The sequence below is a fragment of the Haemaphysalis longicornis genome, unplaced genomic scaffold (genome assembly GCF_048455015.1).
Source record: "Haemaphysalis longicornis isolate Haplotype H1 unplaced genomic scaffold, Haemaphysalis longicornis Haplotype H1 scaffold_12, whole genome shotgun sequence".
Classification (NCBI taxonomy): domain Eukaryota; kingdom Metazoa; phylum Arthropoda; class Arachnida; order Ixodida; family Ixodidae; genus Haemaphysalis; species Haemaphysalis longicornis.
Genome location: NW_027526225.1, coordinates 79,055,929 through 79,071,062, shown reverse-complemented (window position 1 = coordinate 79,071,062; position 15,134 = coordinate 79,055,929). Strand labels below are relative to the sequence as shown.

At 46.9% G+C, this 15,134-nt stretch overlaps 2 protein-coding genes across 2 annotated transcripts in view; one reads left to right on the top strand and one right to left on the bottom strand.

Moving 5' to 3' along the window:
• Positions 1-6,552, bottom strand: part of Rab3 (RAS oncogene family member Rab3) — a 103,411-nt gene extending 96,859 nt beyond the window's left edge. The window contains exon 1 of the mRNA XM_077693538.1: positions 6,374-6,552. The gene's annotated coding sequence lies outside the window, so the exon portion shown is untranslated. The remainder of the gene's footprint in view (positions 1-6,373) is intronic.
• Positions 6,553-6,931: 379 nt separating this feature from the next.
• The window catches only part of LOC144162840 (WD repeat-containing protein 36), a 31,027-nt gene continuing 22,824 nt past the window's right edge, over positions 6,932-15,134 (top strand). Inside the window, exons 1-6 of the mRNA XM_077693533.1 lie at positions 6,932-7,184; positions 7,680-7,707; positions 8,074-8,174; positions 9,425-9,542; positions 12,154-12,341; positions 14,003-14,135. Coding sequence (XP_077549659.1) covers positions 7,032-7,184; positions 7,680-7,707; positions 8,074-8,174; positions 9,425-9,542; positions 12,154-12,341; positions 14,003-14,135 — 721 coding nt within the window. The 5' untranslated portion in view covers positions 6,932-7,031. The remainder of the gene's footprint in view (positions 7,185-7,679; positions 7,708-8,073; positions 8,175-9,424; positions 9,543-12,153; positions 12,342-14,002; positions 14,136-15,134) is intronic.

The following is a 15,134-nucleotide window of genomic DNA, read 5'->3' as shown; positions in this document are numbered from 1 at the left end:
GTACGCACAAAAATATATGTTAAAAGAAAACGTGGTAAAGGAAATGCACTAAACGCAGCCATAAACGAATATTAGAATGTTAGCGAATATTCGATAAATCCTTGAAAATGCGCAAGCTTTCATTGCTGATTCTAACCATGATGAAATCTCGCGTAGAATTAATTTGGGATGGGGGAGGGGGGGCGGGGTTCGGCAAGCACGCTGAAATAATGAACAGTAGTCGCGATCTGTCTCTGAGAGGAGAGGTATACTACAACCCAGTAGCGGTCCCAGAGATTGGTTTTGGGGGCGATTTTTTGGGGGCGAGAGATTGGGGGGGGGGGGCGATTCTTTTTTTTTTTGGGGGGGGGGGGGGCGAGGCGAATAAAGAATCGCCCCCTCCTTGTGCCAATTCTGCTGAAGTGGTGATAACCATTGGGACCGGGCAGCTGGACGGGTGGCGCCGCCACTCGGCGCTCCGCTCGTCAGTGGAATGAGCCGGTGCATTGGACTACACAGCCTCCCGTTGTTTTTGTCGTGTTTACTTCGGTGCTTTGTATGTTTTGGTGGCGTTGTGAGCAGACATGTGAGATGAAACGAAGTCTAGACAGGTGTGTTGGGTTCTTAGATGCAGCAATGACTACTTAAACTTGTCAGACACGCCGAAAGTTGGGTATCGGCTGCAATGGCATGAACGCTTTTTGCAGCGACCTGCGCTTGGCTGCACCCGTTCTGAGCTCGAATAAAATTACTATTCTTAGTATTATTTTTTTCTTAAATGCACTAACGGCTACGCAAACTTATTGGATGCTTGTAAAGTTGAGGAAGGGCTACATTGACACGAGCGCTTTTTGCAGCGCTCTGCGCCTGGCTCCGCGCGATCTCAGTAGGAATAAAACTATTAGCAATATTAAAATTCCCTTCTACCACTTTAAATTATCTTCGCTGGTTTCAATGTCTACGGTTTCCACGCCAGCCTTAGCGCTGGGATACCTCGATACGTGTGCTTTAAATAGAAAGGCACCTGCATACGAGATGGATTACCGTGTACGTAGAAATGTTGCGGTAGTTTGCACTTTCTGTAACCGTAAGCTTTGTACCTTCGGTTTTGGCGAGCGACACTGTGACAGCATGGGAGCCTGAAAGCCGAAGTGGAAATCCCACGTTTGTGGTGGTCATTTTATCAAGAGCCAAAGTTATTCACCAACTCAAAAGCCCAAGCTACAAACCATCCCTCCTCCCCTTCCCGTTTTACCACCTGCGTAGAATACCTGCTGGCACCGATAGTTAAAAAAATGTGGCAGTGTTAACGTCAGCCGGTGTTTTTTAATGCTAAAGTATTCTTTACAGAGTACCTAAAAAATCGTGTAATGCCTGGTGAAGACACCAAAAACGCGCGATTAGTTGCCTCAAATATGGGTGCATGAGCCCGAGTCCTCCACCACAGACATATTTCCGACACGCTGAAAAAGTTTAGATTTGGAGAGTGGGCATTGAAGTTCAAAATTAAACAGGAAAATCATCTCGCCCTCCATCTAATGATTATGATGGTTGAACACAAAGCTTTCTTCGTGCGAAATCGAATGGGAAATGGTCAAAGTCAAAGACGCTGCGATTAAAATACCAAACTGCGTGCTTGTCAAATTCGACGCTTAATTAGTCAAAGTTTAAATCCAGAAGGCAACCAAGGAAACCCATACGATAGATCTTTGCGATAAACGATCATCGTCGTTAGACGGATGTGTGCATGATTTTTCAATCGTAGGTGGCAGCTTGTAAACCGACCGCAGCATTTAGTTGTGAAGCTGAGTACAGGTTTCGGGCACCCTCCTGTCTTGCGTCCTTCAGCCACGCAGGAATTGGTTTTTGAAAAACCATTTACCAACTAGCCAGCAACCATTGCAATTCTTGTAAAGCAGTGCTTCTCCACGACAAGCAATAACGTTCTACTATCATGCGGTATTAATATTTATTCTATCAACAATTCCGGAGGACTGTAGTAAGAGCATTTCTGTGAAATTAAACACGTTTCAGCCGTCGGTAATGAAGTTACAGAAGCGTCGTCCATCACAGTTTCTGTTTTGAGGTAAATCTTCGAAGACACCCCCAAACTTTGTCTTTCGCTTGTGCACGACGTCGACGCCGTTTCGTCATCAACTGCCAAAGGCCAGCGCCGCAGCATTCCTAGATCGGTTGCACACCCCGGCTTTGTGGGAACATTTAGCGGCAATATACTCCTCGATTCGCGAAACTGCATGCAGGCATGTAAAAATTGCATGAAGCAACGACCTTTCACTTCCAGCTTGACTTCCAGCTTGGCGCATTGAGCGTCGTCTGCTATTTGTAAATACCGAGTATGGGCGTAAATAACACACATGGCATCCCTCGTAAACGTCACATCCACGCTCAAGATTTACCGATTTGAAAAATGCCCGTGGGGTTACGTACGCTTTGCAAGCCGCACCGCAGAAAAACGACAGAAAGCCATGCACAGCTACGCTGTGCTGACCGCCACCGGCATTCCACTGACGAGCGGTTCGCCACGGGCGGCGCTGTTCGCTGAAACGACGGTGGTGCCATACAACGGCCGCCCGGTCCCTATAGAGGCGTGTGCGCGTACGCGGTGCAACCCGCTGGGATTTAACTTCGCGCGAGTAGAATGCTTAAAAAACTAAAAATAAGAAACTGGGGACCTCTTTGGGGGGGGGGGGGCGACCGCCCCCTTCGCCCCCCCCCCCCCCCCCCCCCCCTTGGGACCGCCACTGCTACAACCAATGCGTACAATCCCAGTGACGACTCGTGGGTCAGAAATTTGGAGCCTTACTAAGCGCCTTCAAGGAAGACCTGGATCAGCCCAATGAGCAATGGAAGAGAGAAGACATAGGAACACACGCTTAGGGATAGGAAACGAACATCCCATGTCTGAGAACCAACCCGGGTGCAAGTTGCTGTGGGCTGGGTACGTGACCGGTAGACCATCAGGGCAACAAGTGGCTTCCCAGAGACGGACGTGGAAGTTGAGTAAAACCATTACTTAGATAGCGGGATGAAATGACAAAATTCGGATGGACTAATGAACCACAAGACAGGAACGACAGGAGGAACACGGCACAGGCCTTCGTCGCGCAGTGGGCACAAACGGGACGATGATGATGATGACCGCCACGCATGATCAGATTGGTGAAGTTTTTACGCTTGGTATTTTTGAGTATTAGGTTGCGGCCGAATTCCCGGCATCTGCACAATTAATCAGGGCAGCACACTGTAGGCAGCGCAACAAAGCAGTAATTATTCATCTCTCGAAAAATCTTTTAATTGTCGATTCTACTGAGTTGTACGTCCATCCACTGTAGAAGCCAGAATACCGGTCGTCACTTTCTTTTCTTTTTGCGATAGTACATTCGTTTACCACGCTGCACAGTCTCATTGCAAGAGAGAAAACATTACGCCACAATGCTCGCGGTAGGGGCGTCGGCATTGGCAGGGCCATTGGCGGATCCAGAGGGGGGGCCCAGATGTCCTGACCCCTCCCTTAATTTTTGAATTTAAACCTCCAAGAAGATGACCACTCAGGTGGCAGAAAAAGGTGAATTGATGACTTGTTGTATTCCTTATGTTTTTGCTTTCCCGAAATTTCAGTGAATAAATAAGGCTCCTCCTCCTCCTCCTGCTCATCGTCATCATCATCATCATCACTGATAGGAGCTGACCCCCTCTCAGAAAAAGCCTGGATCCGCCCCTGGGCAGGGCTATTGTATAGTACTGACCCGACCTTGAAGGCCGCAAGAAACGTATGTAAAAGTTAGTGTTAGCTGTACAGCGAGTGCTGTCGCGGGTCACTAGGACACACGCACATGTTTTATAGTAATAATCAAACCTAGAGAACAGATGAAAACACGCACTACTGCCGCTATAGCGCCCACTAGCCCCCATTCTAGCCCCCATTCTAGTTCTAGCCCCCACTGCGGTAACAAGAGTCTCAATTGAGAACTTTATGGTCCGTACTGCAGTCTGCGTAACATCGGTGTCACTTCTCGCAACCATGATTTCCCAAAGTGTGAAACATAGACGCATTCGGCTTTGCCACATCGCATCTTGCAATCCCCAAGCGAATATAAGTGCACCCGCAGCAGTTCCCAGTGAAACAGCTCACGTTTGCTGCCATGCCATGCCTCTGACAACTGTTCCGTCGCATCGAAGGCCTTCGAAGTGAAAGTGACCTGCGAAGCGAACTCCACCATTCCGACAGGTAATGTCCTTCAGTGTCCACTGATGGCCGCTGAATATATTCAACCACCTCGCGAGCAAATCTAGAGCGGCGGCATGAAAGCGATACTTTTGACAACTGCCGTTGTACACCAGTGTAGACTTGCAGCGTACATCCGATAGAAGCAGAGCGTTTTCCATGATGTCATCAGAAGAGGAACTTTTTGCCGACGGTAGAATAAAACAAATCCCGGGCCACCTCCACTAACGTGAAACCTGGGGAGGGGCGAAGCATTCAGTCTTGGCGCCTTAGCGTTTTTGCAAACGGAGATGAAACCGTTGGGGGGTAGAGGTATACAGCTTTGCTGTAAAAGTCTCGTGTATTTAAAGCACGAAGAGTTCTAGTTCCAGCGCGAGGAGTAAAAGAGTGTTTTTTAGTACGCGTCACGTTCTAGCGCGAGGCGCAAATGAGGGTCCCGGTGTTTTAGGAGCGTGACTACATGAGACGACGGTTACGACGACGACATGAGACGCCAACAGTTCGAGCCCCTAAGGAGCTTCGCCCTTCTAAAGGGCATGACGCTGTAGTGAGCACCCGCTTGGCCGAGCCTCTCTGTTGTCATTTTTTTTCTTACTATTTCTAATAGCCAATCATTCCGCATTCGATTAACACTGACCTTTTGTTGCTCAGTTCGGACGGTTCGCAGGTTTGGAATTTCCCAACCTTTTTAGTAACTCATTCCGCTGGCCGTGTCAAACACTACAGGGTATACGACCTCTCATCTAATTAAGCTTATAGCCAATGCTTCAGTCTTTTTGGAACGCACAGTTCAGTTACCGGGAATACATGTATAAAAAGATAGCTCAAGTAACGCACATAAATATCATGCACATCTGGGCATCTCGAGTAGAATTTTTGTACTTCGCCTTCGTTAGATACACAGCCGGGCAGCCAGCAGCCGAACCCACGACTATGAGTGAACTCTTACAGGCAAGCGGAAATGACGCCGTTTCGACTGCGGTCACAGCTTCAAGTGCCTGGCAGTCATGGCCTCATTTGTAGCTAATTTTAACAGCTTCGAGATGTAATCAAACGACACAACTGCGAAAAATTGGCAGCTGTTTCGGCGGTTTCCTTTTCGGGGCCGTCATTCGCTGCAGGCAGCGCATATTATGCTGCATTTTTTTGTTTCGAAATACTGCGAGGTCGTCTTCTGTTTAGGTCATTGTCAAGGATTGCCAAAGGAGGCCCGCAGACGCCGCAGCTGGACTTTCGACCACCTGTTCGCGATACTGTCAAAAGCCCGCCAAGGAAGCCAGCAACATAGTTCGTTGCTTCCTCCGGCGGTCGGTTGATCCGCCGATTGATAGGACCAGAATTTCGTTTTCAGCGCTAACAGTTCACAAGGCAACTCATACAATACCCGAATTTCCGCTCGAGCTTTGCGAATGAACGGTACTGCTTAATTCGACAAGCGTTAGCTTTAAGTCAAGGTCGAGCCGACCGGTACGAGATTTTGAATGCACCACGGATGTAACGCCGTTACTCTATTAAACCGAATCAAAAACCGTCTTCTCATCTGTTGCGATCCGAAACCACAAAACAGGTACAGAAGGTTACGCGACTTCCGTCATAACTTTCGGCTAATGGGTGTGACGAAAAGTGGGGCGGTACTGGTATATACGAACAGCGGCAGCTGCGGAAACACCAATACGAGGCGCCTGCTAAAATAAGTTCGAAACGCATACGAGCCTTGGCGGTCGCTCGTGCCGCCAACACCTGCTGTCACCGTTTTATGTTCCTCAACCATATCCTTCCAGGTAATGTGTATCGGATATTGAGACAAAACCGCTGCGATTGCTGGGTGTACGGTTAACACGACGGGCTCAACCCGCGGCCGCAGCACGGCGCGTTGAGATTAAAAAAAAAAAAAAAGCAACACCAACTCCGCCGCGGTTTACGTCGTAGTGGCGACATTTCAGGCCCACCGAGGGTAGCGCGCGCGTGCGGCGATGGGGTTTTGACAGGGACCGTTACATCGCTGACACGTTGGCTCGCGGCCAATCGCCGTACGGCCATCGCAATCGCCGGTACGGCGTTGCGGCGGTGAAACTAAGCGCGGTTGCGAAGAGGCCGAGTTAACGGTGAGTGGGAGAGGGTCTCGCGAGATCTCCGAGCAAGACTCACGTTTTGAAGCGGTGAATCCGGCTTTCGGCGATCCTGTTTTCGCTGTATCACCTCTCTCTCGCACTCTGTTCTTGCCGACTGGACCCGATTTTTGTTTGTTTTTTTACACTCGCGTTTCTGCGGATCGGGTCGAGGTTGGTCTTCACTGCAAGCACCCAGATGCCCGTATGAATCGTAAGCCTTGCGGTTTGAGTCATTCCACAGTCACGCACATGAAGTCGAACAAGTTTGTGTAATAACTGCCGCAACTTTTAATCACAGGTAATTAATTGTAACTCAAACAAACACAATGTTCGGCTTATTTGCTCTGGAGACTTGTTCAATGCCTAAATTTTGATAACTGAAAGACGCGTTTGACTTGTGTCAGAAATAATTTTAAACGTTGCCAATATATTTAATATATAAGCTTTTTTGTAAGAGTAGCTTGTGTTTTTGTGCCAAAATAAATTAGTTTTATTTTTAAAAAACTTGTCCAAACAGTCGTCAACATTAGCGCAGTTTACAAAGATGCCACAATGTGCGCGTCCAGATGAATCCAATCCAAAACGATCTATTGCCAAATGGCCATGTGCTCGCGTGTGTAGCGTGTGTGCTTGAAAATGTGGTCTTCTATCGCCGGACGGGCTTGAAAGATCATTTCAACAGCAGAATTCAAGAAATGAAGGCCCACACCTATCCGAGCCGAATATTCCAGGGCTACAGGGCCCTGGGATACGTCTGCAATCATGTTCCTTTTGTGTTGCGATACATTCACCGGCGAAAAGAGCATCTCATCATTACATCAATTGGGAGGTGCTTCCACACATACGGCGTAAGTATATTAAATTGGAGAATAGAAACCAGCTCAACGAACTTGTTATTCGTGCGTAACTGGGAACACCAAAACTAGTTCGTATGCGCCGATCGTGAACCGAAATGCTCATCGCACGTAGCGTGTCCTTTCGCCTCTCGACACTTTTGACAGCGTCGTAAAGTGGTTATGCTTTGCGGACCGAGCACGGACCCTCGGCCCTACGTAGTCACCGTTTTTGTACACGTCTTCATTAAATACGTTCTATGGGGGCGCCTGATTGTCATTTAGCAACTTTGTGTTCATAAGCATTACCTACAGGGAGTTCATATTCGCCGATCGTGTTTTTGAAGCTACGCAAAAGCGTCGTCCCGAAGCGAAAGCGATGAATATAAGAAATTAAGGGCCGCCTAATGCATTTAGTTGTTTGGCGATTGTAGTTTACCGCGTTTGCTCTAGGGTTGTATAATAACTGCCGCGTCGTGCTGCGTCTGATTGTTTTCTATTTTCTTTCAGGGCACCAAACTTGATCTGCTCACAGCAAGTAAGTACATACTTGCATTTAACTTTCCTTTGTACTACAATACGCCAGAAGGACAGCTGTGGAAACAATCTATGACGTACTGGATGTGCTAACGTGTCTTTCAGTGCTTTCTGGCTGAAGGAAATTGGTGGAAATTGTGCAGGTTGTGAGGTTTAGCCGCATTTCTCAGTTTATTGGGAATCGCTGTCAAGTGGCCTAAGCTTAACGGAAACGTGACGTAACCTGCGGAAGCCTTTGTCATAGGTCCTTTCTATAACAAAGGAAATGACACTAAAGCCTTATGAAACATACAAAGATTGGTTGACTTTCTTTTTAGGTGACTTTTTTTCTTCACTATGTTGCGTAATTCGCCCTGTTCTGCCTCAGGTCGTGCCCACGATGACGAGATTGGCTGCATAGCTGGCGACTCGCGGCTGGTCTACACTGCGAGTGGAAAAACCATCTTTTCGTGGCTGCGGGGAAGTGAGGTGCGTTCTCAGCTGCTCCCGCCTTCTGGGCATAAAAACGGTTTTATGGAGTCCACAGTTTAAATTTTATTTTTGTGCACGGACATTCTCATTGCAGAAACGAAAAAAAAAAATTACACATCAGGACGTGTATTCAGGTGGATGATACGGTGCACACAAAAAAGTTTGGGGATCCTTAAAGAAGTAGTGCCACCAAATTTTAAAGCTGAGATAACTATGTAAGCTGCTTCCTTTTTATCATGAGATATCTCCCAGCAAGTTTCAACAGTAGCCGTTCAGTATAACATATTTTATATCCATTTTAATCTCTGCCGGCCCGAGAAAGCCCAGAGCGGGCCAGCATGACATTATCTAATACTTGCCCCAAACTGTCGACGTCGGGGCTCCCGCGACGTAGCCAACGCGCTGCCTGCGGTTGGCGCGCGCTGCTACAACGTGTGTACACGTCATGGTTTTGGGACTGACGTCATGCTGCCCGGGCGCGCAGTGATAGTGAAGACCTCGCCCGATCTAAGCAGGCGCGTGCACTTGCTTGCGTGCACGTCCAGACCGGCAGCGGTGTGACAAGAATGGTGATGTCAGGTGCTACCTCCTGTCATGGTGGTCACTGCGTTCGCTTTGTCGAAACCGGAACGAATAAACGACGCCATAAATGATTGTTTACGCTGCGATCGACCTTCTAATGTGCCATTCTATGATTAGTGGGCTAATAGGAACCCATAGCAGCGAAAAAAACGTAACACGAAAATTTCATGTCAGTATTCCTTTAAGCTTCGCCTGTAAGGTGATAGCGTTTTCGGGCCTTGTTCACATCAGCGATGAGGAAGATGTTGTTGTGTGCCTGGCGCAGATATGCAGCAGCACATCCATCAAACGTATCGAGGGCAGGCACACGATACGGCACATTGCACCTTTGCGCTGAAGCCATGATAACCCCTAGCAGTGTCCACGAGCGGTGAAAACTTTCCGCTCCTGCTCGCACACCATCTCCAGGGGCAGCGCCTTGTGATCTGGAAAGTTGCAGTGGGTGCCGCAAAGTGATGCTATGGAAGTTCTCACTCATGCCAATTTCTTGCTCATGATGAACAGTGCCGACAGAGTCGGTGCTTCTGCGGCATGGTGCTCTTCATGCTACACGCTAAAATTGTACTTGGGAATTGTTACACAACACCGAAGTGTTGGTGCTTGCCTCGATTGGTCGCACGTTTTGATGTGGCTGTGATGGTTTGTCTTCTTTCTTTATCCCAAAGTTGCAAAACACCTTCAACGGCCACGAGCACAATGTCAAGCTGCTTCTACCCTTCGGTAACCACCTGGTTTCTGTGGATGAGTCCGGGAGGGTCATCATCTGGGAGATCAAAACGGCAGGTATGTCACCCAATGCCGAGCATATTTGAGTTTGCACTCGCCATTCCCATGTTGCTTAGAATCCGTGTGCACTGCGAAATCTCATTGGTGTGCTGAAGGTTAGTCTGTAGTCTCGGTTCATAACTGTTCATGTTGTTCACCGAGTCGACCATTCCAAACCTGACTTCCTTTGCTAAACTCTGCTACCTTATAGTGCACACTTCTTTGAGTCTTCACGTCATACATAAGTTTATGAGTTTGTGCTTGTAGATGTTCATAGTGGGCTGGTATCGGCTTTTGAGAGATAATCATAAGTGCAAATCTTCGGGCTGATCAGCCTTTGAACAGGTTTCAGCAGAGTTAAAACTAGGGCAAGTTGGTATTGTGATGTGGCACAGACAGTGAAAATGTACGACACAGGACAAATGAAAAACAAAAGAAAGGAACGAAACATCAACACCTGGGTTGGGGGTTTTTCTTTGGCTTGCATCGTTCGTCTTTGCTGTTTGCATCATGTTTTGTCAGCCATGTATCTGTTCCTTTCGTTGCAAATGTCGACGAAAGACGATAGTCGACTGGTGCCCCTGCCAAGTAAAGGCCTCCTTTCTCTTTCCCGCTCACCTCTCATGCTGTTCCTCTCCTTTCTCGTTCCTCCTGAGATAACATGCTTGAGGTTTACTCAAGTCACTTTAAATTTACGGCGTTCCACTGCTCCAAGTAAAGTGCCTCGATGCCAGCGCTGCTGTACGGCGGAGACGTGCGTGAATAGAGGCACCCTACTTTCAAAGTTTGTAGAACCACGTTGCCCTACTCCATGAGCGTTCCAAGCAGAACGTGGACCCCATCTAGTGGAACCTTTCGTTGCTATTGCTGTTTTAAATCTTGAATGCTGCCAGGAGGTAGCACGGGCAACAGTAGACGATGGTTTTCTGCAGTAAATGTAGTAGTATTCCATTTGCTATTGCAAAAACCAGGAATCCATGAATTTTTCAATAAAGGGCTAAAAATTAATCGGCGCTAAAACAGGGATGAGAGGAACACGTAACTCACAACACGGTGCCGATTCCTCTCGTCCCTGTTTTAGCGCCGATTAATTTTTAGCAGTATGTACCAACTCGCCCACATCAAGCTTTTGTTACTTCAATAAAGGGACACTGCAAATATTACTTATGTATTGATTTTCTGCCTTATATTTGTTTAATGTCCTGTTATTGTTCAACAATGTTGACAAGTATGAACATTGACACCGGACTTAGACGTTTAGATTTGGTGGTGGGTACCGTATTTTCCGGTGTATAAGTCGCGGTTTTTTTTCTGAAATTTTCGTTGGTGCGTCTCATCCACCGGTGCGACTTATGTATGGAATAAATCCGGTTCGCGGCGGCCGCGCGCCAGCGCATGTTGAGACACAGCTCTATGGTGTAAATCAATCCCAAGCCCACCGGTACAGCGTTTTTCATAGGCCACATGTCGCTTCGGGACGTTACACCTAAGAATTTGCAGCTTTTTCTAGTCAAAAACAATGATAATGGCCTGCGACAACCGCGCGCCACTTTACGCCATGCGCAGTAACTACAGTTCAGAATAAATTCAAAGTAACATCAAACTGAATTGCAAAAACAAAATGCAGCTTATGAATTATTACAGAGAGTTACTCTGAAGGAGGTAAACGTGCTGCTAATTTTTAAATTGACAGCTTGCAGATAAGTTTAGATTTTCGAGCCGCTTCCGGTCGCGTCACTTCCGTCCGCCATGACACCTTTATTGCGCTGATTTACGACGGCATGCATGACACGCGCGATGTTTGGAGAGGTGGCCAAATGGGTCTCCGACTCTTGGGACTCCATTTCTACAAAAACAGTTGTAGCTGGGTTGATAAAGGCCGGAGTAAACCGGTTCGCGAGGGGTAACGATGTTGACGAAGAAGACATCAGAGAGTCGGAGGACGACAGTGATGCACCGGTGGAACTCCCACTGAAGATACTGAATTATTTGTTAGCGAGTCTCAGGAAAAAGACTTCGATGGTTTTGCCTAAATGCCGTCCGTAAGTACATGCCATCTGTGTGTATCAATGAACCATTTTTGAGAAGTTAGTTCTGTGTAGACTTTGGATGTTATATGCCCGTGTCTAGCCCTCCTTACAGGGGGATGCGTTAACCATGTACTTTCGCCGAACTTTTTAACTATCTGATTCACTATGAGTTCACCTAATTAACAAGTGCGTCTTATATAGCGGTGCATCTTATACACCGGTGCGACTTACATACATTTTTTTTTGGAAAAACTGTCATTTTGATCGGGGTGCGACTTATACAAAGGTGCGACTTATAGACCGGAAAATACGGTATATAAGACTGTTGCGCAGCTTTTGTTTCACTTTGGCTGGGTGGCTGGATGGAGTCACAGACAGACAGACAGACGAAAATTTCTGCGTTTAAGTAGCCAAAAAAAGACTATCATCTTTAATAAAGAAGTAGAAATAAAGTGGTCACCTCCAAAAGGTAGGGGTGACTTGCAACGTAACTCGTGTAGTACCCTAGTGGCTTTGAAGGGTTACTAAAGAATGATGGTGAACAGGGTTGGGGTGTGATGTCTTTCCCTCTCTCGCCGTTCGGTGTTTGTGCTTCTCAGAGCTGTACTTGGAGCTGACCTTGGACTCCGACTCGTTCCGAGCCTCCACGCTGCTCCATCCGGTCACATACGTGAACAAAATCCTGGTGGGCAGTGAGCAGGGACCGCTCCAGTTGTGGAACGTCCGCACCGGGACATTGGTGCACACCTTCGCGGGATGGCAGAGCGCAGTAACTGCACTGGAACAGGTGAGGGGAGACACTGTGGGTTGCGTACCAGTGTGGGGCATGTTGTGTCCATTGCTTTCTTTGCTAGAGACATTTCAGGCCTGTTGTAATTTACCTGGAGTATGTGCGAAGATGGGAGCCGCTTGCTTTGACGAAGCAGCATGGTCTTTTTCTCTCTCATTTGCCTGATATTGCCGCGAACCGTGTATGGGTTTGTTTATTTATTGTTTGTTTACTGCCCAGCCACGCCCGGCTCTGTTATCTGTGTCCCAAGCGAAGCGCATATTCCATTCTTTATTTTTATGCCGCACGGGCTATCTCATTCAGATAAGCAGGCTGTTTCGCCGTAACGTCACTAGCCCAGAATAATCTTCTTTGATCTACAATGTTGTGGATGTAAATCGACGGTTCCAGAAACATTCGCGCCGAAAGAATAAAGCCTGCAGAGCAGACGCTGCGGCATTCGAATCGCCGACGCTCGCTTGAGCACGTCTCTTTGTTGACTGCTGCTTCGCCGCCTGTGTATTCTTTGAGTTGTTAGGGGAGCACAAGTTCGCTCCAATAAACTTTTTTCCCTTGAAGACAGCTGCACCGTCTTTGACTTCGTGGCAACATATATTGTTTTTCGTTCCATTGAGTGTGGCATCGCAAATTGTGTGCGCGTGCATGCGTGCGTGTGTAGAGAGAGAGAGAGAGAGTATGTGTGCTGCAGTACTGCCTATATTAATTTCTGTGGAGGGAAAACTTCCTCTGCCTAGGGGGCTTCCGTGCAGATATTTGTTTCGGGACGTCTATGACGAGCTATTTACATCTAATTTTTGCTAGCAGCGAAAGGCGTTTTTTATCTGAATAGCTCACTATCACAAACTCATCCACTTTGACTTTGGGAAAAGAAATTGTTTTCCATTTTTTAAATAATGTAACATTGAACGGTGTTTTTTGTCGGGTTTGAGACATTTTCGTGGTGCCAGTTAAACACGAACCAAACCAGCGAATGCCTGCTTTCTGTGGCAGACTTGATGCAAATGTTAATGCGTGTTTTTGAATTGTTGCAGGCCTATTTACAGCCATACATAAATTACAATAGAAGCATGAAAATGTCAACTTGAATGCAGAAATTTTTGGATCTAATTCCATATCAATTAAATTACCGCTTTCCTTGTTAATAGCATGGAAGTGCTCTAATCACACTCCCTGAATGCAAGTAAACCTTATTATAACAAAGTTGTGGTTACAGCAAAGCAGTCATAATTTACTTTTTTAATATTGGTCATGTAGACAATGGTGATAACAATGTAGCTCCCATTCTCCTTTTTGATCTTTGTCATAATAAGGTTTTACTGCGTACCCAGATATTTTATTTGCCTTCTACAATGTGTAATTTTTTGTTTTGCATGTTCCAGTTCATAGTTTAGGATTTGCATTTAATCTGCCCACATTTAACAGAACTTGTTGCTGAGCAAGTTGGTTCATACTTGAATGAAAAGAAAACGTGGCGCTAAACGGACGTGGACGAAGACAAGATACGGCAGACGCGCCTGTGTCTGTTGTATCTTGTCTTCGTCCACATCCGTTTAGCGCCACGCTTTCTTTTCACCCATATCTATGCTGTTACTGTAGATGTGGGGCATCAATGTCAGTTTCAGCCATTTCAAAGTGGTACAAAAAACATCTCTGCACAGTCGCCCGCAGTGGACGTGGTTGCGGTTGGCCTTGCCAGTGGTGAGACAGTGTTGCACAACCTCAAGTACGACGAGACACTGATGCGGTTTGAGCAGGACTGGGGCCCCGTCACAGCCATCACCTTCCGAACAGGTGGGATTTCCCACAGTTCAGGGCTCTACTTGTGGCCTTATATGCCTTTTCTTCAGTTCTTCAGAAGCTTTGCCTTCACTCATAAGGGTTAATTGCCAGCACTACTCTGTGTTGGAACAGTGTGTTGGTAACATCTGTGAAAGATTCTTCCAGCTTTGGAATCGGAGTCCTTGGATGGTTTAAACCAGGTTTCGGCAGCCTGCAGTCCACAGGGAAGTATTATGCGGCCCCCGGCCTCTTTTTGTCACTTCCTATCCAGTGAAGGCTGACACGGCAATTTTCACCTCAAATTGAGTTAGGCAGGAACAAAGCAAGATAGCTTCGAGTTGGCGTTGCCCTCCATCTTTACACTTAGCCAGGTAACGTCTTCACCTCCTTTCTTTGCACCTGTGTAAAAAAAAAAAAAAAAGCCCTCCTCCGCTGCCCCTCCCCTCCCAATATAACTCGGCCCTTCATCTCGAAAGGTTGCTTCCCTTTGCACTAAACCATATGATGACCCCCTCTCTTTCTATTCACGCACTGGCAGTCATTGCTGATCACTGTCTCATCAGCGAGACATCATGTTTTTATGTTTGTTTATACATAGAAAAAAAAGGAAAACTTCGCACTTCTTGTATAACTTCTGCTGACTGTAGGATGTTTATCACCTTTTGTTTGTTTGTTTGTTTATTTTATTGTTTATTCACAAAACAATGTTCAATAGCGATCTGTCTTGGTGCCAAGGCGAAAGGCAGCACTGAAAGCCACCTGACTGGGCCTTCGACAACAGACAGTACACGCAGCAGACAACATGAGTGCAACATACTTCAAACCGCATTGCTAAGTCTTTGCTGTTTACAAGAAAAGTGGTTTCTTTGAAAGTTTTGTGGGATTAACATGTTATAAACGGTGTGAAACTGCAGCGTTAAGGCTACCCTGCTGGTGTCGATGTGTCTACTCATTCTTTCATTCTTACCATCGAAGGGAATATTGCCCGCTGAAAATTAGAACAGCGGTCCA